Genomic DNA, 26,501 nt, shown 5'->3' with positions numbered 1-26,501 from the left:
TCATAAGTAGGCTACATTCCTGAAATGTGTAACACAGGCTGTCTTATCTTATCTAAGACTGTTTACGACCTTTTTAGAGCTGCACAGTGCTCAGTTCATGCAGAACCTATAAATAAATAATTACAGTATATACAGTACATACATATGTATTGAAATTGGTAATATCATTGCATTCAAATTAAAGGTCAATCAATATTGGATTTTGCTGAAACGATAATGATTAAAGAGAGACAATAAACATATTTTAGTGCCGAAACCAGTCAAATCTACATAATGAAAATGTTAAATAATGTGTCGAGCCTGTTCAGAGAGAAGCTTAAAGAGTTTGTTGAAATAAATGCTAGAGTGTATTGTGTAACCAAAAGAAAAAAGATTGTATACATAATACCATACTTTTCATTTTCAGACTCTTATTTTGAAATGTTTATGCTTTTCTACTTCCAACTGCTCATTAAAAAAATATTAAAACAAAATATGCACTACGCAACTACTACTAAATAAACACCATAAAGTAAACATAGCCATAAATCATCAACAGTAAATCATAATCAATTGTTTGGCATTGTGCGTGGTATTTATTGATTGTGACACCATTTCATTTTTATTTTTTGTACTTTCAAACCAACAGTTGACAGTATCCATAGCCTGGGAAAACCCAGACAACTTCCGGCAAATTTAGATTTGCTCTGAAAGTTAGTCTGGCAAAGAGCTCATTCAAGCCCATTTCCAATCCGTCGAAATCGCGGCACCAATCAGAAACGTTGGGGCGGGCTTTACACGATGACGACAGCGCTGGGATTTTGAAGCAGATTTTGTAGCCTACATTACAGAGATGGATGCCGCCGTCGAACATCACTCGTTCCAATCAGCTATCGCGTCTGTTTTAAGCGATTTGAACGTTTCCTTTTAGTTAAAAACCGAGCAAAGAACAACACTCGGAGATTCTCCGCCGCTCTGCATACGTCATCTCCTTCATCGCTCTGATTGGTTTTAGGTCTATCCGCGACGTCCGTTGGTGAAGCCCCTCTGGAAATGATTTGTCTATGACGCTTTTCCAGACCATAACTCAGTTACAACTGATATTTTAACCAGGCTACAGTAGCCATTGACTTTCATAGTATTTTATTTTCCTACTATGGAAGTCAATGGCTACCGTCAACTGTCTGGTTACCAATAATCTTCAAAATATCTTCTTTTGTATTCAACAGAAGAAAGAAACTCGTGCAGGTTTGGAACAACATGAGTGTGAGTAAGTGATGACAACATTTCCATTTTTCTGTGAACTATCCCTTTAAGACCATGGGGAACCTGTACAGTTCAATTCATTTCATAATATTTGCCTACTAAAACTAGACAACAGAACAATATTCAAGATAACAATATGATTACATATTAGAATCAGGGGACACTGATTGTTTGGTCTGGCCCTGTATACATTGGATTGATTATAATAACTTTAATGTACTTAAAGTGTGCACCAAGCACTAGGAAAATACAAGTATCAGATCGGGACTCGGTATAGGCAGATACTCAATATTCAAAAATCGGATCGGGGAAAACAAAATCTTGATCGGGACATCCCTACATCTATGGAGAGATCGATAAGTTGAGAGATATGTAACTGCATTCTGCTCCTCAATTGATGAATCTCAAATTTTGTGACAAAATAAAGCTGCTTTTGTACTCGTTCAGCATCTTCTTCCTAAACTTCAGCAGTAGAAGTTAGTTAGGTAGTTCATTGTTCATCATCTGATCATCTAAAAATCATGCAAAGGAGTACTGTCACATATGGTAAAGAGGTAAAGCTTGACAGAATCATTTTTGCAGGTGGAAAATACGTTTTCCAGCAGCAGTCAGAGACACTCTTTAGATACAGTGTTTAGTTGTGCCAGACTGGAGCACGATGTTGTTGTGCTCATTTAAACGCATACTGAACATTCTGTAATAGTGAACTCATGTGAAACAAAAGCATGCCTTCTAAGTGATTATAATGTTACTGCCATTTTATAATTCACTCAAAAAAGCTGCCCAAATTATTATAATCGTTCTGATCCTATTGCCAATACTTCCGCCCCCATTTGTCTGTATTACATAATATATGGTAAGGGGGAGAGGCGTTTTACTGGAAAGACAAAGATTGACAGCAACTGCATTGCAGACTCGCGCGCCAGCAACCATTTCAACTATCAAGCTGTGAAATGACGGAATTCCTTGATTGCCGTTTTGTAAATCAACACCAGGAAATGAAGACAGACTAAAGAGTCACACTGGTCCTCATTCTCAGAGGTTGAACTTGCAACAAACTGTGTATCATTGAATCAGACTGCTTAAACCTTAGAGACTGCTTAGACCTGTAGGCTCATATAAGGCCTTTAAATCGATATATTCGCATCAGTGGCGCACCAACATTTCTACAACCAGAAATATTTGTCCGAAACTGTTTTGCAGGGACTATTTCGTTTTCTTGTTTCTCGATTTCGCATTTTGAATCAATCTTCATTTGGATAAACTGAGATCTATGCAGTTTTCAGTTTATGCGTGAAGCCAGAAACAAAACTTTAATAAACATTATATTTGTAGTGTGCCTGCCCATCCAGTAATCCCAATGAGATTTGTACCTAAAGTTTTAGCTTTCAAATTCTGAAAGATTTGAAACAGAAACATTAGAGGTAATGTTGAAAGATACAGTATAACTTTCTGAAATGAATTAAGTCTCATGTAATCGCTCAATCAGTTTTTCAACTACGGAAAGATGTCAATAAAACAGCTTGAGAACAATATGTCACATAACGTTACATTTACCTCAGAAAATCCATTAAATGACAGTAGTTTAGTCAGCTAGAAAAAAATTATTTTGCTAAATATATACACTGTGTTATGTAACCTGTTCTTAGTAGTGTGTTAAAACTCGCAGTTATAGTAATTTCCCCAACACAAGCGCTTGACAAATCACAACACACTGCTCCAGCCGACCAATCAGAGCACACTGTGCTTCTCAGGAGGAGGGGCTTCACAGAGACAGGAACAGAGCGTTACTGACAGACTGGGAAGAGAGGAGCTGCAACAATAGAGAATATGGGAAAAATAATGTTTTTAAAAACATCAAGCATGAAAACCTATTCCAGTAGAGCCCTTTAAAGGATTAGTTCACTTTTAAAGAAATTTTGCTGATAATTTACTCACCCACATGTCATCCAAGATGTCCATGTCTTTCTTTCTTCAGTCGAAAAGAAATTAAGGTTTCTGATGAAAACATTCCAGGATTTTTCTCCATATAATGGACTTCAATGGGGCCCAAACGGTTCAAGGTCCAAATGACAGTTTCAGTGCCGCTTCAAAGGGCTTTAAACGAGACCAGACGACGAATAAGGGTCTTATCTAGTGATACGATCGGTCATTTCAAAAATAAATAAAAAAGTTTGAGTTTTATAAGCACAAATGCTCGCCTTGCTCTGTTCTGTGATGCGCGTTCGTGACGTCACGTAATACGCAATTACGTTGAAAAGGACTCACAGAACAGAGCAAGGCGAGCATTTGTGCTTATAAAACTTCAACTTTTTTATTTATTTTTTAAATGACCGATCGTTTCGCTAGATAAGACCCTTATTCATTGTCTGGTATCGTTTAAAGCGGCACTGAAACTGTCATTTGGACCTTGAGCCGTTTGGACCCCATTGAAGTCCATTATATGGAGAAAAATCCTGGAATGTTTTCATCAAAAACCTTAATTTCTTTTCGACTGAAGAAAGAAAGACATGGACATCTTGGATGACATGGGCAGTGTTTCCCCTATCATTGTTTTGGGGGGGGGGCGGCCCGCCCCCCCAAAACCACCCCCCGCCCCCCCTAAAATGCTGACGAAATCCAGTCATAAAAAAGGAATTTATTGTATAACGCGGAATTTCACGAAATTTGTCAATTTGAGGAAAAAATAGAAAGCAGTTCAGTACACTTGAAATCAAATCGCGATCTAGACTAGTGTGTGTGAATATTAAAACACAAAGACAATTTAAATACGAATCCTGCATGTTCTGTGTGAATGAATGGTGCCGCCGACGCGCAGTTTCATTTACCACACACACACACACACACACTGAAGCACGTGTGACGCTTGCGCTGTTTTTTGGCCTATATGAAGACACAAATGCATGAACTTCCTCTCTAGGCTCTAGATCCACTCTGAAAGTCACTTCGTGATCATTTAACCGCTTCATTTGAGAAAAACTATCATCATGACATAAACACACAGAAACTCAAAAGGTCTTCACGGTAACCCGTCAAAATAAAAGTTTGGTTTAACTTGACAGAAATATATTACTGTTGTACATTAGAATTTAGATATGTCCCAATGTAATAATACACTAACACTAATCCAAATAAATTATCATCAAAACAAAAATGAAATTTTTAAGGAATAATCCATGTTTTAATTTTAACAGTAGGCTAAAGCTCATTGTGCAGCAAGTTATTTGACAAAAAGTTTATTTAATTTCAAATGATTAAAATTGATGATAAATGCTAAAATTTGTGTTTTATGTCTTCATTTTATTACCAGAAAAAACACAACACAGAATTAGTGTGAATTTTTTTTCATATCTTAAAAAAAAAAAATTGTATAAGTTTAATGATTCATAACACATGATTTCAATTAATAAAAATAAAACAATTACACCACGTATCCGTAACACGCCCGCTCCGCAACACAAGCAGCCCGTGAAACCCCCCCCCACCCTGAAAAAAAATCCTAGGGGAAACACTGATGGGGGTGAGTAAATTATCAGCAAAAGTTTTTTTAAAAAGTGAACTAATCCTTTAAGTCCCCTTTAAGTCCCCTTTAAGTGCGTAAAGCTTCATCAATGCACCATATATGCTCTTTACAGCACAATTCCCTCTTGCTCAGACACAATGACCTCGGCAGCGTAATAATGCACTGGCCTCAGTTCAGGTTTTTTTCAGTGACGGCTGGCGCAGTGTTGAAGTCAAGAGGCTTATTATGTTAGTCTGGTTTCTCCATGGGCGTCTTGCAGACAGATGTGGAGTTAAGCTAATGGAGAGCACTCCGCACCCCTGTTGAGTTTATGTCACTCCTTTGCAATCAGCCACAAATCTGAATGCAGTCCTCTGTCTGTTTGCAGTCGCACGGATGCATTGTGGGTCTGGAAACAAATGCATACAACTGTCACATGGGACTATTAAAACCAGCCGAGGAATGCATTGCAAATTCGGAGCGATTTGGGATCCACTCTTTCGGTCTTCTCGTCTATAAGACACCAGCTCTGAATTTTGAAAAGATGTAGACTGATGGTGTGATGTTCTACAGCAGTATGCATCAAATCATGAGTTATTAAATACCGTTCCTGTTGAGATCGTGACACAGTCGGCGTACCTTTAACACATTAAAGAAGTTGCTGAAAAAGCCATTCATTCATTCATCATTACTCAGTCAGTCAGTCAGGAAAGACTGTGTAACACAATGCTGTTACTGTTGCAATTACTTCAAAGCCTCAAAGGAAACACTTTAAAGGATTAGTTCTTTTTTTTTTTAATCTGTCATCATTTATTCATCCTCAAGTCGTTTCAAACCTGCATAAATTTCTTTCTTCTGCTGAACACAAAGGAAGATATTTTGAAGGATGACTAACCACACAGTTAATGGACCCATTGACTTCAATTGTATTTTTTTCCCTACTATGGAAGTCAATGTGGTCCATCAACTGTTCGGTTTCCCATATTCTTCAAAATATTCTTTGTGTTCAGCAGAAGAAAGAAATTCATACAGGTTTGAAACAACTTGAGGGTGAGTAAATGATTTTTTTTATTGAACTACTCCTTTAAACCATAAGCGGTGATACGGAGTGAGCAAAGTTAAAATTCACGTAATTTGTATTTTTCCCAAATTCTGTACTTTCAGTTTTAATTTTTTTTTCTGCAATCAATTTGAATGGCTTCATTAAATGTTAAAAATCAAAAAGCATGTCAACTGAAGTCAAAAACTTTAACAATTGAGTCATTTTAAATTTTTATAATGATAAGGCCCTATGATTTTGTTTTGGGTTTTGTCAGAAATGCTTAAAAAAATCCTCCTTATTATAAACAAAACATTTATTCAATCAAGCTCCAAAAATGGCTCATTTTGATATTGTGGGATTTGTGATGTCACATGGGCAAATTCATCTGCATATGCCTGCCTCCAGAGCAAGACATCGACGAATAGTTATACATCATCGCACCATAGGCCCCGCCCACTGGTGTTCAATCGCTTAAACGGCTGACATTCGCCTACAACTGGATGTGAGCGTCGCGTCAAAAACAAATAGAACCCATTATAATCACTGGCGCTGTCTACGGTCACGGTTGCGTTCGCAATCCACCAACAATGACATTGACAATTCAATTCAATCTAACTAGTCTTTAATCCACAAACAGAAATACACTGGAGAATCTCAGGAGAACGCTCACCACACTTAATAATGACGATTAGATAAAGGACTGAACAAAACAGGGAGTACATATACACCGAGGTAACAAGGGAACTAAAAGACAACGGGTGAATTTAATTATTGACTAACGAGACAAACTAGAGCCCCTTTCACACAGAGATTCCGGAAAATACACGGATAAAGTGACCCGGGATTTGATCAGGGTTCGTTTGATTTTGCTTCATTCACACTGCCAGTGATTTGCCGGAATCAGAGAGCGCGTTCACACACAACCCGTGTATGTTGACGCGTGAAGACGCGTGACGTTGGATGTGACGGGTCTCTACTTCAGTCCAGTTTGCTGACATTTTTTCGTTCTTTCTTGTATCGATGACGAACACAAACTTTCTTCTAAAGTAACTGAGCCGCACGATAACTACGTCATTGCAAAGGCTCGTGAATCCTCACTACGACACACCCCTTATACGGCATTGGTTCTGGCTTTTGTTCACACAGCGCGCGTTCCGGGTCTGAACACGGCAATGTTACTAGGTCCCCAACACGGCATCGATCCCGGCATCAATCCCGGGTCGTGTTTGCGTTCACACAGAAGGCACTCTGGCAATTTGCCGGCAATTTGCCGGGTTCAAAGCGCTGTGTGAAAGGGGCTTAGGAAACAATCGAGGCTAAACTGAACTGAAGCACATGAAACAAACACGAACGAAAAGACATCTAGACTGGATACAGTATACAGATGCGTTCAGTTTCTGACGTACTCCACACGCTTGATTCTGTCGACAGGACAAACGGAAGAGTAAGGCCGGATTCACATATAGCGCCTAAAAACGCGTAGAAAACCCTGGGCGCGCCGCATTCTCCTTTTTCCAAAGCGCTATAGGGCGGTTGCGCTCTGGTTGGTTCTTGTCACGTGACCTACTGTAATTCATTCATTACATTTTTTTTTTTCTACTGTGCGCTTATGGTGCGCTTGCGGCATTCTGAAAAGTTGAGATGTTTTTATCTCGATGCGGCGCGGACGCGCTTGGATAAAACGAGCGCGTCGCACCGCGACCGCGTCGCTTCCATTATGAGCGCATACCGCGCGCCTACATTTGAAATAACGAACTTGAGCGCGCAAAAGACGCGATATGTGAGCAGGCCCTAAAAGAACATTGGCTTTGACGCGTCCAGTTTAAAGGGACACCAGGCAGGAATCCCGTTTTTGTCAAACAGTGACCCCTAGAGTCGCAATGTCGTAAATACCACTCACGCAGAGCGTGACGTGTTACATGGTATACAATAGTACATTGTTTAATTTGTCGTTTAATGAGATCTAATATATGTTGTTAGTGGTGAGAATTTTCACGTGATTAAATACATAGATCCGACAATTATCCCCATGAACTTTAATGGTCCAGTGGCAGAACTTTTGCCAAGTATGTCAGAGGTTCTGGGTTAATCCGTACTAGTAGTATAGTTTATTTTCCTCATCAAAACCGATTGTTTATTAGTGATTGTATAGCAGGGACAAGTTCATTAGGTTTTGTGATTTCACCGTAACAAATATAGAGAGTCTCTCAGTCCCCGCAACGGATTGAGGAGCGCATCCGTGTGAAGACAACAGAACACTGTATCCACGCCACTGATCGCAGCGGCAACAGTCTGTGAGCGGCAAGTACATTGGTCACTTGATTTCAAAAACAACAGATTTCAGATCGCCTCTTATTTAACAAACGAACGAAATGAATGCTCTACTAGAGTTAACTGGAGATGTTTTTATTGTTTGTATTGGTACATCCGTGCCGCGAGATGTTTCAATGGGGACATTTCACACCTGAAAATTACGCCTATGCTCGTGTCGTGTCTGACTCCTCGCTCGGTCAGTCTGCCGTTTCCTCTTTCTCTGTTCCTCCGACAATGCTTTCCTAGCTTTCTGCATCTTATATGCCGGCTCAGCCATGACGATAGTGTGACAAACTCTATCCCTCTTTACATTGTTCCTGGATGGGGGTGTGTATGTGTGCAGTGCCGTAAAGGAATATGTTACATCGCGAGAGCTGATATCACGCGATACTTCCTGACGCTGAGGCCGGCGGCCCGCCGCTGTCACGACACGCACACAAAAAGGATGATAGTCCAAGTGCAGTTTTATTGGGTAATCCGTAATCATAAATCCAGGAACAGGCAAGAGGTCAAGGTCCATGTAAGCAGTCCAAAAACAAGAAATAAACACTAAACCAAATCAAGACAGACTCTGGGAAGCGGGTGACATCAAACAAGGATTCCAGAACAAGTGATAAAACAGACAGGGTATAAATAGACAGACACTAACAAGGTGAGTGGGAACAGCTGAGTGTGATAATGAATAATGAGTCCGACAAGGGTGATGGGGATTGTAGTACAATAGTGACTGACACCTGTGGGGGAAGAGGACCTCTAGTGGCTACCCAGGGGACATCACCAAGACACTGTGACATAACCTCCCCTCTACGGAGCGGCTACCAGACGCTCCAAGACCCACAAAAAACAAACCAAACAAGAGTCCAGGAGGGAGGTGGAAAGGAGGATCAGGGGGAGGGATGGGGGGCCAGGTCCATGGAAGGGAACATAAACAGGAGTTGACGGCTTAACGGACAGCCAGGGCAAAACAGACGGCACATCGGGCGGCCAAGATGGAGACGACAGTCCATCGGGCGGCCAGGGCAAAGCAGGCGACAGTCGACCGGATGGCCATGGTGGAGACGACAGTCCATCGGGTGGCCAGGACGGAGACTTTCCCTCGGGCGGCCAGGGCGGAGACTTTCCCTCGGGTGGCCAGGGCGGAGACTTTCCCTCGGGCGGCCAGGGCGGAGACTTTTCCTCGGGCGGCCAGGGCGGAGACTTTCCCTCGGGCGGCCAGGGCGGAGACTTTCCCTCGGGCGGCCAGGGCGGAGACTTTCCCTCGGGCGGCCACGGCGGAGACTTTCCCTCGGGCGGCCACGGCGGAGACTTTCCCTTTGGGCGGCCACGGCGGAGACTTTCCCTCGGGCGGCCAGGGCGGAGACTTTCCCTCGGGCGGCCACTTTCCCTCGGGCGGCCAGGGCGGAGACGACCCATCGGGCGGCCAGGGCGGAGACTTTCCCTCGGGCGGCCACGACCCATCGGGCGGCCACGGCACCGGAACAGAACCCGGCTCAGGAACAGCAACAGACACCGGACTGGAAGCAGCCATCCTTGAGGTGTGTGTTGCCCAGGCCCGCATGAAAGCCACTACATAAAACGTGAAGATAGCCGGCTTGGCCGTGACAGGACTGACGTGAACAGTCTCCGGCTCGGCAGACTTGACGTGAACAGTCTCTGGCTCGCCAGATGTGACGTAAACAGTCTCTGGCTCAACAGACGTGATGTGAACGGTCTCTGACTCGGCAGACGCAACGGTCCGCCGGGGTGGCGCCGGTAGGGCGAGCAGCTTGGGCGGGGCCGGCAGGGCGAGCAGCTCGGGCGGGGCCGGCAGCTCGGGCGGGGCCGGCAGGGCGAGCAGCTCGGGTGGGGCCGGCAGAGCAGGATGCCTGGGCGGCGCGGGCAGAGCAAGTCGCCTGGGCGGCGCGTCAGGGATGGCAGTCACCTCCGGGATGGTCTCTGGGTTAGGGGCCACCGGACAAGTCGTTGAGGAGACCTTTCTCCTCCTCCTCCGTCTCTGGACCACCGGACTCGGGACCACCGGAACTGGGACCATCGAAACTGCGACCACCGGAACTGGGACCATCGGAACTGGGACCACCGGACTCGGGACCACCGGAACTGGGACCACCGGAACTGGGACCACTGGACTCGGGACCACCGGAACAGACACCACCGGGCTCGGGACCACGGGAACAGAGACCACCGGAACAGAGACCACGGGAACCGGGACCACCGGACTCGGGGCGGCGTCGGCATGGCGAGGCTCTGGTACATCCCACTGGCTCCGATGTATAAGGTAACTGGTAAAACCCCAAAAATCCAGGATCTCCAGCCCTTCCATCTCCCATCGACGCAAGGGATCATCCAGGCAGCTGTTAAAAAGATCCTTGAGGGTAGCATCATTATAACCCATGCCTCTCGAGAGCGTCCAAATTGCCTGAGACAGGCAACCCACCGTCTGTCCCTGCTGACGTAGGGCTGTTAAATTACTAAATCGTCCCCTCCTCTCCTTCTCAGTGGTTGGGGGACGGATACGAAAACCCGTACTGCTGGATCTATACATATTGCTGGAATCCTTCTGTCACGACACGCACACAAAAAGGATGATAGTCCAAGTGCAGTTTTATTGGGTAATCCGTAATCATAAATCCAGGAACAGGCAAGAGGTCAAGGTCCATGTAAGCAGTCCAAAAACAAGAAATAAACACTAAACCAAATCAAGACAGACTCTGGGAAGCGGGTGACATCAAACAAGGATTCCAGAACAAGTGATAAAACAGACAGGGTATAAATAGACAGACACTAACAAGGTGAGTGGGAACAGCTGAGTGTGATAATGAATAATGAGTCCGACAAGGGTGATGGGGATTGTAGTCCAATAGTGACTGACACCTGTGGGGGAAGAGGACCTCTAGTGGCTACCCAGGGGACATCACCAAGACACTGTGACAGCCGCACCAAAGTTGCAAGTGAGATTTTTCCGCTCACAGGCACCAAGGGGGGGGGGGGCAGGTTGGTGAGAAGGCCACCATTCAACCCGAAAGAAGTCATATAACCATTTCAATAACTCTGAAGCTGTTCAGTTAAGCTAAAAAAAACTGCATAGAATCCCTTTAAACAGCTCTGTACAGAATTCAGAAGAATCCCAGCATCAGGAACAAGTGGATGGTTTATTTTTAATGGCATCTCGGATCGTGTCAGAAGATAATATGTTTGTTCGGAGCATTTTGAGGCAAAGAAACTGTTGTTGAAAGAGGAAGCAGCAACTGTACTGGATCTGACAGCAGCAACATCGCAAACTGTAAGTAAAAGATTTCACAATGCTTTGTCTGTAAATGACGATTTATATGGATAATATTTTCAAAACACTTACTCGCGTGCAATAGTGAGTGGGCATTAATAGTGTCCTATGCAATGACGTTAGCCAATCATAACAGTTGCCATTTACTGACAAGCCTTAAAGCCTTAAACACAGATCATTTCAGGTCAGAATGAGGGTCATAAATAATGGTTTTCCACATATATATTTGCTTCCACATATATACTTATGCAAAAAACTTAGCATTATAAGTGAACGTCAAGGAACATATTAAAATAATAAAAAATCCATGTCATGACCCCTCTAATATAACAAATCAAAGTAAATGAACTTGTTTTGGATGAGTGGGCTCTGTCCAAATCAAACCTACCCAACATAAACACACACAAACACACACAGAGTGATCATGACTCACTAGAACAACTGATCTATAGCAGTCCACACATAATGACAATCACACATGCAAAGGTTTTGACCTTTCTTTGCAAACACTGTCAACACTGAGTTTTGTTAACCGTGTCGGTGCTGAAGTCTGTATTATACTATATTATGTATAGTATTATGTACAGCAGATCACAGTGTTATACACTCGTCTGTATTGGGTTGTGTGCAGACCGGTTAGAGTCACTGGGTTTTGAGCCCCTGTTTCAAAACATAGTGTGTTGCCTATCTAGACAGCATTTTAGGACATTTTGGGAACGTGAAGCATTTCTGGATGAGCCTGTACCAACACCACTTGCATGAGTATTTCTGGTGTTTGAAGTGTTCAAGTGGGTGTGAAAACCTCAAGTGTGTGTAGAACTTCTGATTACCTGATAGGACACACTTGCAGTGTTGTAAAAAATGCAAAGTTTTTTTTTTTTTACAGCTTTATTTACACACTTTGATTTTTATGGAAGCTTGTTTCCGCCACAGAATTGCGTGACATAAACTCGCAATGATTAGTTATAAAGTCAGAATAGCAAGATATAAAATAACATGCAAATACACGTTTTTTTATTTTTTTTTATCTTGCACTTCTTACTTTATAACAAGTATAAAGCCTATTATGACTTTATAACATGCAAATACAAGTTTTTTTTTTATCTTGCACTTCTTACTTTATAACAAGCAAATGTGAGTTTATATCTCGCAATTATGAATTTACAACATGCAATTGTGAGTTTATATCACGCAATTCTGAGAAAAAAATTCAGAATTACTTTTTCATTTTTTATTCAATGACGGAAACAGTAACCTACTTTAAAATAATGTCTGATGTTTCTAATTAAGTGATAAAAATCAATTGCAAATGTTTTACAGTGGCTAAGACCGCAAGTGTATAGGCTATTGGAACAGGCCCGATGTCATAAATACGTGCAACATTTTGGCCATCAAAGTTGCTTTCAACATTTGAGTCTGAATGCGCGTGTGTAAAGCTGACTCGCGCCTGTGACGCCCTAAATGCTGCCTAGGTAGGGTTAGGGTTAAAGATGTGAGACACAACCGCTGTATGTATCCGCGAAACAAAGACTCGTCCAGATGAGAAACGTAAATCAGAAACACTGCCACTCAAATTCTTCTGTACTGAATATGTAACCGATGAGCTCAACGCTGACTCAATGCAAAACATGAACAATGAAATATTACTGACAACTTTTGTAACTCATAAAGCAGGTAAGCACATAAGACTGTTTCTGACTCTCTCAGAGAGAGAAAAAATAGTGTACTTACAGGATTGTGGTCTGAGGAAGAACAGCGGGCACTGATTCCAGGTTTAAATGCATACATCTGACAGTGGTACGGAAACATAAACAGCGGCTCGGACATGAGAACACCGGGTTTGGGCCACTGCTGAGGAGAAACACGCCGAGTACACTTAAAAAGCAGGGTAAGTTTCGGACAGTCCGCAACGCCATGACCAGCCAGTGCGCCGGAGAGCAGTGTGCAGGAATCCAGTGTTACAGACCGTGTACTAGACGGCATGAGAGACCAATCACAGCCTTCTCAATCGTGCACGATAAAAGCCCATCCTACTAAACTTTTGCCTACTACACACTTCAAAGGACCGGCATTTGCGTAGTACGTAGCCTACTAGTCTGAGTATGCAAACTGGGATGCAAGTGCAACCATTAATCGAGGAAGTGCTAAGGCCCATGGAAAAGTTTAGAGAAAAGTAAAAATAATATAATAATACAAAATTAATACAAAAAATAATGTAACTAAAACAAATACATTTAATTTAAAATAAATACGTGTATTTAATAAATAAATAAAAACATTAGATTTTTTTTAAATATAAAAAATAAACACATTTTGAATCAGATAACACATATTACAGTGCATTTCTAAAGTAGAGAGAATAGGTCTTTCCACAGGTCTTTATAATTGAACATGTATAGGCCTAACTGCTAAAGTTTAGGATGGGGGTCCCTCACATGAGGATGATCATATTTGGGTGTCCGTTGAATCTAAAAGATTGAAAACCCATGATCTAGTACTCAACATAAATAGGGTCTAACTACATTTAAAAAAGTTCCACCAATTAGGCTAATAAATGTCAAATTAATTGTACATTTTTAGTGAATATATAAGTCTATAATTGAATAGGCCTATATTAGCCTACTAATAATTTTGGCATTTTACTTCTGTGATATTCTACAAAAGAACAGTAAAAAAAAAATGTTTACACATTTAAATAGTTTTTGCTTTTCTGTCATATTAGTATACGCTTTACATAATAAGAGTCTGTTCACAATGAAATACTTTTGCACTGCAATATATTGTTTATATGCATTGATCACGCTGTGTGGAGCACTATTGCTTTTCCACAGTGCAATGCTTTTGTCTTGACGCACTATCAGTTATACATTTTTAACATGTCTTTTGTCAGGCACCATTCGATTTTTACTGCCAAAAGTTAGATTTTTACACGAAATTGTCATTTTCCCTAAATACCTCTTGCTGCTGTAAAACATGAAATGTCATTTTACATTTGTTTGTTGCATAATGCATTAACACTCACTCACTGACTGAAAAAAAAGTCAAAATTGTGAGAAATGCAATCCAAATACATCGGGTGGTTGTTCAAACTAAATTAGCATACACTATTCATCACAAAGGTTAAACATGTACATATATGAAAATGATGCAGATGATTTAAAAAAATGTATAAGATTTTGTTTGCCTTACTGGTACTCTTTTACTGGTTCATGGCTGCTTAAAATAAATAACAAAGCCAAAAACAGATCTTTATTAGAGGAAATCGCATGCTTAGGATTTGCATTAAAAACATCAATTTATGAAGCCTGTATCGTTTTAAGCATTTCTTCTTCTCCAATAAATCATAGAAGATGTCTACTCGAGTCTGTGGCAACACCATTTTCTTTATTCAGAGTACGATGTGTCAACATCCAGCATGACAAATATTGTACAAATTTCCACAATTTAAAAATGAAAACTCACCGCAACTTGTGATCTCACACATTTATAGTAAAATTAAAATGTCAACAAATTCATGCTGTATCGTACAAAAATAAATCAAACTCCAGTTCCACAGAGAGCACAATAGTTTATACAAAATCCCATCTTCATTGATGATTAAACAAATCAACCTTGAAATGAAGAATTCCAGATAAATAAACTCATGAATTCACAATAATTCATATGAAAAATCGCATTCTAATACGTGACTTCCTTTGTTTTACCTTGGGTAATTAGTCACATATCCTTTACAAATAAAAAAATCAATATTATGCAATATCAACAGTAAATGAGGAGCATGTTTGTGCTTAAATTCCCATTCCCATTGTACCGATTGATTCAAAAACCCCATACTAGCTAGTTCTCTATTGAAAGCATTACTATATTGGCAGAAAGCTGCAGATGTGATGCTGTGCATGAACGATGGGGCCCTAAAAAAGGGCCGATTTGTACAATGGATGAGATCCAGTGAAGTACAAGCCCCTTTGCGTTAGCTCTCAATAAGGTATTATTAACAAGGTTGCTACAGCTAATAGTAGAGATCAGGGGTGCGCGTAGTGGCGCGATCCCGTCAAACTCTACTGATGTCTCTAACCACCGATCCCATCGCACTGGGAGATTTTCTTCTTAAAATGCTTTATTTTGATTGACTACTCTTTTATGATTTTGTACAATAATTAGACATAAAGTGCTGCTGGGGATTATTTTGTATGATACAGAACATACTCGACGAACTAGCATCGTTATTTAAAAATGCACAATGTTTCTTGTAAAGATATTGTCCTCACGAATATCTCAATCCCTGTAATCTCTCGTCAAGCCGCTGAACGTCTGTCATCGCGCCTTCCTCGTGCCAAAGAGACACCTGGAGATTGCACATCGTCCGAAGGTGGGATAAGTGCAAATTGTCTTCTGGCACAAAAAGTGGGGGCAAAAACCCTGTAGGTCCCGTTTTCAATGTCTTTACTGTGTGTATTCTTTTCAAATTCCTTCTGCGTTAGTTTCCATACTGTACAAACATCCGAGCATGGAAACGAAGGTGTCCCAGCGCAGCGTCGTCCGTCTCTAAACCTAATTTCCACTTCCCTTTAAAACATTTGTATTAAAAGATTTATATAAAAATCAATCATTTACATATAGTAAAAAGATTCTGTAGCTTCCACTGTTTACAAACATGAAATTGCATATACCCACCACATAGATTGCATCTCTCTCTCTCGCTCTCTCTTTTTTTTATATACACATGGTTTAGTCAAATATTGCTGAGACAGTTCCATTCTGGCTACTGTAATTTCAAGAATAGACCAAGTGAAGACGTACAGTGTGTTAGAGCTGCTATGCCGTTACACTGATGCAGATTAAATGACGAAGCCACAAATAATCAAAGCGTTTCCGTTTGCATGTTGAAGCAGTGTCAGGAACTCCACCATTAGCCTTCCCTGTCATGACACTTACCATAAAACATTCACATTCCAAATCCGCTTCTAAGATCTTTAACACCAATGTTTTTTTACCCCACGTCTTTTTAATTTATAGTTTATATGGTATAATGCTTTATTTCGAAGGTCCGCTAACTATAAGTGAGTTTGCAACTACATGTCAACTAGCAGTCATTAGAGTATTAGTAGACTCTCTGCTTAATATCTGCTAACTCTTTATTTTGATGCTCTCCAACAGACACTCTACTGATTGCCTAGTTCTGTCATGAAACTCTAGATGGCTCAGGCTGATTGGTCGAACTCATTTGCTAGCGATCACATCATTTTCTACATAGCGCTGCTGATTGGTTGCTGTTGCATCAGTGGCCAATGAGCTGCAGCTCAACATTCAAATACGGGTAGTGTTGCTGTTATCAGTTTGCAGCGCGCTTTCACAATCCCTCCCTCTTCCCCAGCTCCACCTGTATAGATCTGCTACAGGGTTACATCATGTCTGTTACATGTCCAGCAGCAGCAGAATGTCTGTGAATGTATCGGCTGTAGAAAGTCTCAGTACTTGCTCTGCAGCAGCAGATCTATGCAGTCAAGACCAAATACATTAACATTTCCATATCCATTACTATGCCAATCTCTATTACCAGACCAATCTCCTGAGAGTTGTCATGAAAGAACTATAAGTAACGTTGCAACTACGTCAACTTATTCTTCTAACCCTAACCTGACAGTCTACTAACACTCTGAAGGCTCGTACACACCGGGACGAATATCGGCGCGCGTTATTCGCCAGCATTTTTCAACGCGTTTTTTGTGTTCACACCCAAGCGATTTTCGCTGACGATGAGCCGAGTGAACATGCAAATTCATTCCGACATTAGCTGGCGCCCATTTGCTCTGCAATACCACTCCATAACAGTTCTCTCTTATCAAGACTTTTGTAGTCGCTGTCGCGTTTGTCATATAGTTCCTTATGTTCCGACACCAACGAGACCAGCAGCTCTACATTCATCTTGCCTTGCATCTTCCTCGTCTTATTTCTTCCCGGCAGTGTAGACGCTACTTGGCGTATATCATCTTCGCCGTTACGTATGTGTGCTCGGCAAGACCGTTTTGTGTTTGAGCGCCCCCAAGTTGTGTTTTACTGTAACTTCAGAAGCTCCAGACACGTGAGCAAAAGCGCCAATCTCATTGGCCGGATAGTTTTTGACGCGGTGCGTCAAACCAAAAAAAACAAACCCGAGGCGTTTTTTAAAAAATGACGCTTTTACGCGTGGCGTTTTTCGCGTCGGTGTGCACACTCACATTGGCGCCCTTTGTTTAGTCACGAGGCGTTAAACGTCGGCCAGGCCTTGAGAGGTTGTTGACATGCAGTTGCAAAGTCAGCAGAATCTCTAAAGTAGACTATTGAAAAAAAAGTGTAAGCGTTGATATTAATGATAAAAAGAAACAGCACCAATCATCTTTCAGTAGATCTTTCACTGAGCTAACCTCTGTGATTTGAACTCTCTATATCAGCAAGCATCACAAACTAATGTTCACTGTTGTGTAATATACACTAAAAGGTGCATCAATGAGCAGCGAGAAGGATGATTCACGTTACAAAACGTACAAAATGTGAATGCTTTCCAAAACTATTTTGCAGATCTTTTTTAAAAAAAAGCAAGGCCAGAAAAATAAACCCAAAGAAAAATGATGTTTAGTCAGCATAACACTTTTTAAAAGAACATGAATTCAACACTGTTTGATAAACTACAACAGCAAAACGTGAGGCATCCCATATGATTTTTTTTCTTTTTTCTGAAAGTGTCTTTTGTTCCCTGTGTTCCTTCGCTGTAGGAAAGTGGCCCCTTCATTCTGCGATGCTAGACTTGAATGCCTTGGACTGCTTGTTTGATGTTTTCTAGCAGGGCCTTGTTCTCTGCGCTCTGATACTGATCTTGATTGGTGTACATGTCCGTTAGCGTGGTCACATATGCGTCAAAGCTCTGTTCGCTCATTGGCTCCTGTGAAAACACAGAGGAAAGCTCCTGTCAGATGAAATACAGTATGTGGAAGATGACAACAACACATGAATCTGGGCTGAACACTTTTGAGAATTTAGAAAAATTATATTTTAAAAAATCTAGATTCTAATTGAGATTCTAATTCAGTTCCTGGAATTGAGGGGCAAACAGGATGCAGACTTGTATTTAGAATTTGAATTCAAGAAATGAGAATTCAAATAGAATACTTTTTAAATAAATTAATGTAACTGCTGTAGTATTAATAACCCCAAAACATATGGGCTATTTCAAATTGGTGCCAAGATTAGATACAAATTTGAATTTTTCCTTTAATGGCTGTTAATTGCTTTGACAGGACTGAATTTAGTTGTATGCAAGATTTATTATAATAAGTCTAATCAGTCTAAATCATGTGTTCTGCCTATCGGGGACAAGATTGGCATAATTTGTAAAAACAAATATGTTGTTATTTATGTTTTAGTTAGTTATTTACGTAGGTAGGTAAATAGATAGGTGGGTAGGTAGATATCTGGGTAGGTAGATAGATAGGTAGATAGTTAGGTAGAAAGGTAGGAAGATAGGTGGGTATGTATGTAGATAGGTGGGTAGATAGGTAGGAAGAAAGGTAGATAGATAGGTGGGTAGATAGGTAGGAAGATAGGTGGGCAGATATGTGGGTAGGTATGTAGATAGGTAGGTAGATAGGTAGGAAGATGTGTAGATAGGTAGGAAGAAAGGCAGATAGATAGGTGGGCAGATAGGTGGGCAGATATGTGGTTAGGTATGTAGATAGGTAGGAAGATGTGTAGATAGGTAGGAAGAAAGGTAGATAGATAGGTGGGTAGATAGGTAGGAAGATAGGTAGGTAGATGGGTGGGCAGATATGTGGGTATGTAGATAGGTGGGTAGATAGGTAGGAAGATAGGTAGGAAGAAAGGTATATATATAGGTGGGTAGATAGGTAGGAAGATAGGTGGGCAGATATGTGGGTAGGTATGTAGATAGGTAGGTAGATAGGTAGGAAGATGTGTAGATAGGTAGGAAGAAAGGTAGATAGATAGGTGGGTAGATAGGTAGGAAGATAGGTAGATAGGTAGGAAGAAAGGTAGGTAGGTAGATAGGTAGGAAGAAAGGTAGATAGATAGGTGGGTAGATAGGTAGGTAGGTAGAAAGGTAAATAGATAGGTGGGAAGATAGGTGGGCAGATATGTGGGTATGCAGATAGGTAGGAAGATAAGTAGGAAGATAGGTGGGTAGATAGGTAGGTAGATATGTAGATATGTAGATAGGTGGGTAGATATGTAGATAGGTGGGTAGATAGGTAGGTAGATATGTAGATAGGTGGGTAGATATGTAGATAGGTGGGTAGATATGTAGATAGGTGGGTAGATAGGTAGGAAGATAGGTGGGCAGATATGTGGGTAGATAGGTAGGAAGATGTGTAGATAGGTAGGAAGAAAGGTAGGTAGATAGGTAGGAAGAAAGGTAGATAGATAGGTGGGTAGATAGGTAGGAAGATAGGTGGGCAGATATGTGGGTAGGTATGTAGATAGGTAGGTAGATAGGTAGGAAGATGTGTAGATAGGTAGGAAGAAAGGTAGGTAGATAGGTGGGTAGATAGGTAGGAAGAAAGGTAGGTAGATAGGTAGGAAGAAAGGTAGATATGGCGCTTTTCCATTACCAGTACCAGCTCGACTCGACTCGGCTCGCTTTTCGCTCCGTTTTCCATTGCAGAAAGTACCGCCACAAATAGTACCCGGTCGTCATAGCGACGCATTTCGTTCCTCGTTGCCCCATCAAGCTCTCGCTGGATCCTCTCTTCGGCAACCAAACAAAGGAATGTCTGCACCTCCTCGTTTGACCACGGCGTATTCTTCCGAGTTGCCATAATAATAGTAGTAAGTTTAGTAACTATCTCTGGCCAAACTATTTAAAAATGGCGGGGTTATTCTGGATACTCCATCTGGCGCGTGCAATGATGACGCAGATTCTCTGTGACCAATCAGCAGTCGGCATTGTTTTCACGTCACATTTTAGTATCGGCTTAGCTCGCCTTAGCTCGCTTAGAACCTCGCCGGAGGTGGTACGAAAAAAAGTACCCGAAAGCAGGTACAGGTACAACTTTTACACAGTGGAAAACCAAACAAAGGCGAGTCGAGTCGAGGCGAGCTGGTACTGTGTAGTGGAAAAGCGCCAATAGATAGGTGGGTAGATAGGTAGGAAGAAAGGTAGGTAGATAGGTAGGAAGAAAGGTAAATAGATAGGTGGGTAGATAGGTAGGTAGGTAGAAAGGTAAATATATAGGTGGGAAGATAGGTAGGAAGATAGGTGGGCAGATATGTGGGTATGTAGATAGGTAGGAAGATAAGTAGGAAGATAGGTGGGTAGATAGGTAGGTAGATATGTAGATAGGTGGGTAGATATGTAGATAGGTGGGTAGATATGTAGATAGGTGGGTAGATATGTAGATAGGTGGGTAGATATGTAGATAGGTGGGTAGATAGGTGGGTAGATATGTAGATAGGTGGGTAGATATGTAGATAGGTGGGTAGATATGTAGATAGGTGGGTAGATATGTAGATAGGTGGGTAGATATGTAGATAGGTGGGTAGATATGTAGATAGGTGGGTAGATATGTAGATAGGTGGGTAGATAGGTAGTTTGATAGATAGGTATTTAGGTAGATCGGTAAATAGGTAGGTTTATACTGGAGATAGGTGGGTAGGTAGGTAGGTTGATATATAGCTAGGTATATGGATAGGTTTATAGATAGGTAGGTAGGTTACTAGGTTGGTAGATATGTAGGTAAGTTTATAGACAGGTGGATAGGTAGGTACTAACATGGTAGTAACCATGAACAACACAATTTATGTGTATAGGTGGACATATCGTGAATGAAAGATTAAATCATAATGACGTTCACCATGACCAACACCAACTGTGCTCAGCCAGTTTAAAATTGACAGACATATCGAAAGCATAAATATTCATATGTATGGTGAAGGTAAGAGTTAAACTGTGGACTTACTCTCTGATGCAACTGTAAACAGCTGTTGTGTCTGACTGGAGGCTCTTTGAGGAGGGATTTCTAGAGCAAAAAAAAACAAAACCGTATCAGCTTACAGTTCAACATGCTCAATACAAGATCAGGACACTGTCTGAACACCCAATCCAAGACAACTTACCGGGACATTCTGTAGGACATGATGCCATTTATGTACCAAGGACTAACTTTCTAAATGTTTTTATTTATTATTATTATTATAAATATTTCTATGTCCCTAATCCATATATCATGCATTCACTATTTGTATCACTATGTTTTATTATGTTTACACTTACATTGACCTCATCAAGCTCAAAATGTCAGCTCTGTTATGAAGGACAAAATCTGATTGCTGACAATGAATAATGTGAAGCTGTATGATATTTAGTTAAAGCGGGTTTTTTTTAACCCAGTTTGGTATAGACTTTTAACCCATATTGTGTAACAGGGAACAACTGTTAATTCATAATTCAATTCAATTTAAAGCATTTAAATTCCAAGCTTATTGTGACTGGTTGGAAGCGCTTCAGGGTCGAGTAATGATCAACTATTCATACTTTGTAAGGCTTGAGAGTCTGTGGTGATTACAGCTCGGATACTGTGGGATTGAAATGAGGGAAATGAGAGAAAATGTCACAAATGTCACTGTTCCCTGAGAATGGGCTTCATCTAAACCTTTTAAGAAACAACCAGTCCGTATTGTTGCATTATCAAAGCTAAACACATTTATGTTTTTGGTGATGAAATGAAATTAGATGCGATTTATTTGTATTCATTTGGTATCACTTTGTTGAGCATAAAAGAAGACAAAATGAGCGCGATGGAAGAAATCTGTTTTGTGTAGCCATGTCGACCTAAAATCGTTCTGTATAAACCAGGGTTATTATCATCAACAACAAAAAAAAATCCATAAAAACATTTTCATTAATAAACAATATCATTACATTAAAATTAATTTTATTTCAGCTAGTATAGTTGAAATACTACTAAAGGCTGAAAGGCTGAAATACTACTAAAACTAAATCAATTAAAATATAATTCTAAAACGTCAAATAACTAAATAGACATAAAAAGAGAATGACAGAAACAAAATGACTACAAATTTAAATGAATACAAAAACTATTATAGTAAAAAAAAAAAAATAATAGTATATCAATAATCTTTAAATAGCACCTTTTTTTCTAGGATGAGCACTGTAAGTTCGTAGTAAGATTTGACATTGTTCCTGATTTGTTTGTATTTGCTTTGTTAATTAATAAATAAATAAAAATTAAAAATTAAAAAAAATCTTTAAATAGCACTAGTATAAACTGGTTTAGTGATGAATGAAATGTCTGTGGAAGTGATTGTTTTTAAGCCAACTCGCTGCAGAATAAACCATATTAAAACTAAAGACTAAAAGGCTTTGAGATAAACTAAGACTGGTATATACTAAAAACTGGTTTATGCTTTATTGCTGTTGTTTGTTTTAGCAGAGCTGGCCTTTTAAAGAGGCTTTCAGCTCAAAGCGAGTTCCCCTTGACTCTGGCAATAACAATGCGCCAAACTCAGATTACAGCAGTTGACCGCCACAACGTTTGACGTATGGACTAGTTTGAAACGACCCGGTCGTGCCGTAGTGCTGGAGCTCAGGCTCAGTTTACTGAAGGAGCCTCAAGCCTAACACAGTTCTTTCTTGATTTTTCTAAATGAACAGACTAAAGCAATACGCTCTCTGTCCAGGACTTGTCCTCATTCTGCTGGGGATGGTCCCTTGCCATCTGCGCTAGCTGGATATTAGCTAAACTGTTTATCAGTGAATGCCTGAGGCGGGCCGGCTCACGCAGGAGAGATTCGTTTTGCTGTTCAATCACCTTGTTTTCCTCCTCTAAGGACCTCAGATTAGACTCCATCGTGGTGATCTGTGGGACATGAATCGACACACTTGTTAATTCTGATGAAAATAGTCTTCATAGTATGACAACATAATGTTCAAACTTAGACTACAGTATAATAAGTACACTGTGGGATTGAAATTTGATTTATTACACATTTTGCATTTACACTGTAAGGCCTAATGTACTGAGCCACTGTTCACACACACACACACACACACACACACATTTTTGTCTCACCTGTTTATTGTTTAAATATTTACTGTTTATCTGTTTGTTTGTTTTTCAGCTGTGCTGCTTCATATTTTGCAGAAACCATTTTTTTCAGGATTCTTTGATAAATAGAAATTTGAAAAGAACAGCATTTATTTAAAGTAGAATTTTTCTGTAACATTATACGTCTTTACTGTCACCTTTGATCAATGCATCCTTGCTGAATAAAGTTATTAAATTCTTTAAAACAAACAAACAACAACAAAAAACGTACTTTTAAATAGTAGTGAATATATGTGAATATACTGTATGTTCTTTCGCTTTCATGGACTTTTAGTTTGTATTCATTAGTCACATGTGTTCCTTCGTCTTAGTTTCCCGCCACTCATCTGTTTCCATGGACACAGAGCTGTTATTCACTCGGTTCATCACTATTATGTATTTAAGGTCCTCCCTGTTCACTCTCAGTTGTCGGTCGGTTTTAGTGTTAGTGTTTGTTTAACGCACACTGTTACACCGTCTGCATTTACCTGAGTTTACTTTATTATTAAAGACATTTTGTATTTGAACCTGTGGACTCTCATCTTCATCGTCTTCATCTTTTGTGACAATCACGGTATATATCAACTATTTATTTATTTATTTTAGCTGTAAATAAGGTTGTTACAATACTAAAGATTCAGATACATTTTAAGTTTTATAGTCAAATGTTGGAATAATTGGAATAAAATGAAGAAGTCTCTTTTGCTCTCCAAGGCTGCATTTATTTGATCAGAAATACAGTGAAAAACGTAATATTGTGAAATATTATTACAATTGGAAATAACTTTGTTATTTTAATATATTTGATATTCCTGTGATGGGAATTATGATTGGAGTTCAATTATTAATCATGGTTCTTATGATTATCATTATATTTTATTTCTAGTGGAAACCATGATTTTTACATCTTTTTACACACGAATAAATGCAATCATGCAAATAATATTTTACAATTTTGCCGTTTTTACTGTACTTTCAAAGGTCAAATGAATGAATACTTCCCTCAAAAACATTAACAAATCATAATAATTCCAAACTTTTGACCACTAATACTGACATATGGAAATCATTCTATAAATATCCTCACCTGTGTTCTAAGTTTGATCATATCCGCCTCCACCTGTGAATTTGATTCATGTAAATCTTTAACATCTTCATCCAGCTGTTTAACATCTGCATCGCAGTCTAAACCTAGAGTGAGAACAGACAAACGTGATTTATAGCAGAAAAAGCAAATACCTGTACATAAAAACACCCTGTCATTTTACAGTATGATACTCTATAATTGCACTCATGTGTTCGCATAAACTCTTGGATGGTTTGAATTATTCCCAGGCATTACAAACCACTTATCTATAATTGGTATTATTACAGACATGGAGAGAATGTCATAATTTGCATTTTTACTTGCATATTTTGAAAAGTCTTGGTGACTGGTTTTGTTCTACAGTGAGATTTAAGAGACTTTTTCTTTACCATTGCTTGTTTGCTGTTTTATTGTGAGCATCTCCACTCCTGATAGTCGGGCTTTCTTCATCGCCGCTGTGGCACGTGGGCAACCAGAGAGACTACAAAAATGAGAGAAAGGAGAATGTGGAGGATGAAATATGGATTATTAACACTTTTCCCCAAAAAGAGTCTGTGACCGTGTAGTATTTAGTTTTGGTGGTCAGCAGTTACCCACTACTAATGTCTTACTTCAGTCTCAAACAGTTTACACTAGAAGTCTGGGGTCAGGAAAATGTTGTTGTGGAAAGAAATTAATACTTTTATAGAGCAAGGATGCATTAAATTGATCAAAAGTGACAGTAAAGACATTTATAATGTTTACAAAAGATTTCTATTTCAAATAAAGGCCGTTCTGAAAAGATTAAATGATTTCTGAAGGATTCCGTGACAACGAAGACTGGAGTAATAAAGCTTTGATCACTGGAATAAATTACATTTTAACATATATTCAAATAGAAAACAGTTCTTTTAAATTGTAATAATATTTCACAATTTTATTTTTTTATTTTTTTTGGATCAAATAGTCTTCAGTACAGTCTTGGTGAGCATAAGAGACTTCTTTCAAAAGCATTAAAAAAACTTACTGATCCCAAACTTTTGAACAGTAGTGGTATAAATAAATGAAAGTTTCTTATATTTTCATACAAAAACAAGAACAAAATTCTTTGTACAAGTTTACAAACCTATAGTCATTATTTGTTGTCATTAATGTAATGCTACATCATACAGGGCAGCAGAGGGCGCTCTCACCTAAATATTGACCGGACTCACGTGCTGTTTAGAATAGCATGCTATCGTATCATTCTTACTGTATCTGGAGTATGTACAATGTTCACTGCACAGTATGTACATTTTTCTGTATTCATGAAATAACCCATACAAATAGTGTAGTAAATATATAGCAGGGGTTCTCAACTCTGGCCCTCGAGGTCCCCTTTCCTGAAGAGTTTAGCTCTACCCTAATCAAACACACCTGAACAACCTAATCGAGGTCTTTAGGAGAACTGGAAACCTACAGACAGGGGAGCTTGATCGAAACTCTGCAGGTAGTGGACCTCGAGGGCCAGATCTGAGAACCCCTGATATATAGTATGTGTATACACATACTATGCTAAATAAGAGTACACAGTAGCACAGTCCGCAGTTCACTAGTAGTCCATCCTCCATCCTGAAAGCACTGCTATGGTACCATCTGTTTCTGAGTTTCTGTTAGTGTATAAATAGCCTGGTGAATGTATCTTGTGCAGATCCTGAACACTACGGTCGTCTTCTTGTTTGTTGTTCCCTTCACTCTGTTTCTAATCTTGATGCTGTTGTTTAGGGTAAGATCAAAGATGTTACTCTCTGGAGTAAGATTTCCTCTTTTTAATTTTCCTCTTGCCCACAGATGACACTCGATCTCATCTCAGCACATTTATTGAAAGGTTATTCTCTTTTTAAATTGGTCTTTTAATTTGAATGGTTTTGAAGATAATTTGTTAATTTACCACTAAGAATTGGGTCAGGGGTTGTTGA

General features: G+C 39.9%; 2 protein-coding genes across 4 annotated transcripts in view; both read right to left on the bottom strand.

Annotated features, from left to right (window-relative positions):
• Positions 1-13,498, bottom strand: part of LOC130088872 (peroxidasin) — a 93,508-nt gene extending 80,010 nt beyond the window's left edge. Inside the window, exon 1 of the mRNA XM_056255848.1 lies at positions 13,114-13,498. Coding sequence (XP_056111823.1) covers positions 13,114-13,298 — 185 coding nt within the window. The 5' untranslated portion in view covers positions 13,299-13,498. The remainder of the gene's footprint in view (positions 1-13,113) is intronic.
• A 4,455-nt stretch (positions 13,499-17,953) lies between these two features.
• myt1lb (myelin transcription factor 1-like, b) overlaps positions 17,954-26,501 on the bottom strand; it is a 168,800-nt gene continuing 160,252 nt past the window's right edge. For all 3 annotated transcript variants that reach the window (XM_056255837.1, XM_056255836.1, XM_056255839.1), the window contains 5 exons: positions 24,954-25,045; positions 24,565-24,668; positions 23,202-23,249; positions 21,330-21,389; positions 17,954-18,301 (listed from right to left, as the gene is read on the bottom strand). In XM_056255837.1, coding sequence (XP_056111812.1) covers positions 18,161-18,301; positions 21,330-21,389; positions 23,202-23,249; positions 24,565-24,668; positions 24,954-25,045 — 445 coding nt within the window. In that variant the 3' untranslated portion in view covers positions 17,954-18,160. The remainder of the gene's footprint in view (positions 18,302-21,329; positions 21,390-23,201; positions 23,250-24,564; positions 24,669-24,953; positions 25,046-26,501) is intronic.

The sequence above is a fragment of the Rhinichthys klamathensis genome, unplaced genomic scaffold (genome assembly GCF_029890125.1).
Source record: "Rhinichthys klamathensis goyatoka isolate OS25496 unplaced genomic scaffold, OSU_Roscu_1.1 h1tg000123l_1, whole genome shotgun sequence".
Lineage (NCBI taxonomy): Eukaryota > Metazoa > Chordata > Actinopteri > Cypriniformes > Leuciscidae > Rhinichthys > Rhinichthys klamathensis.
Note: the sequence above shows the minus strand (reverse complement) of the source record. Positions and strands in the feature narration are given on the sequence as shown.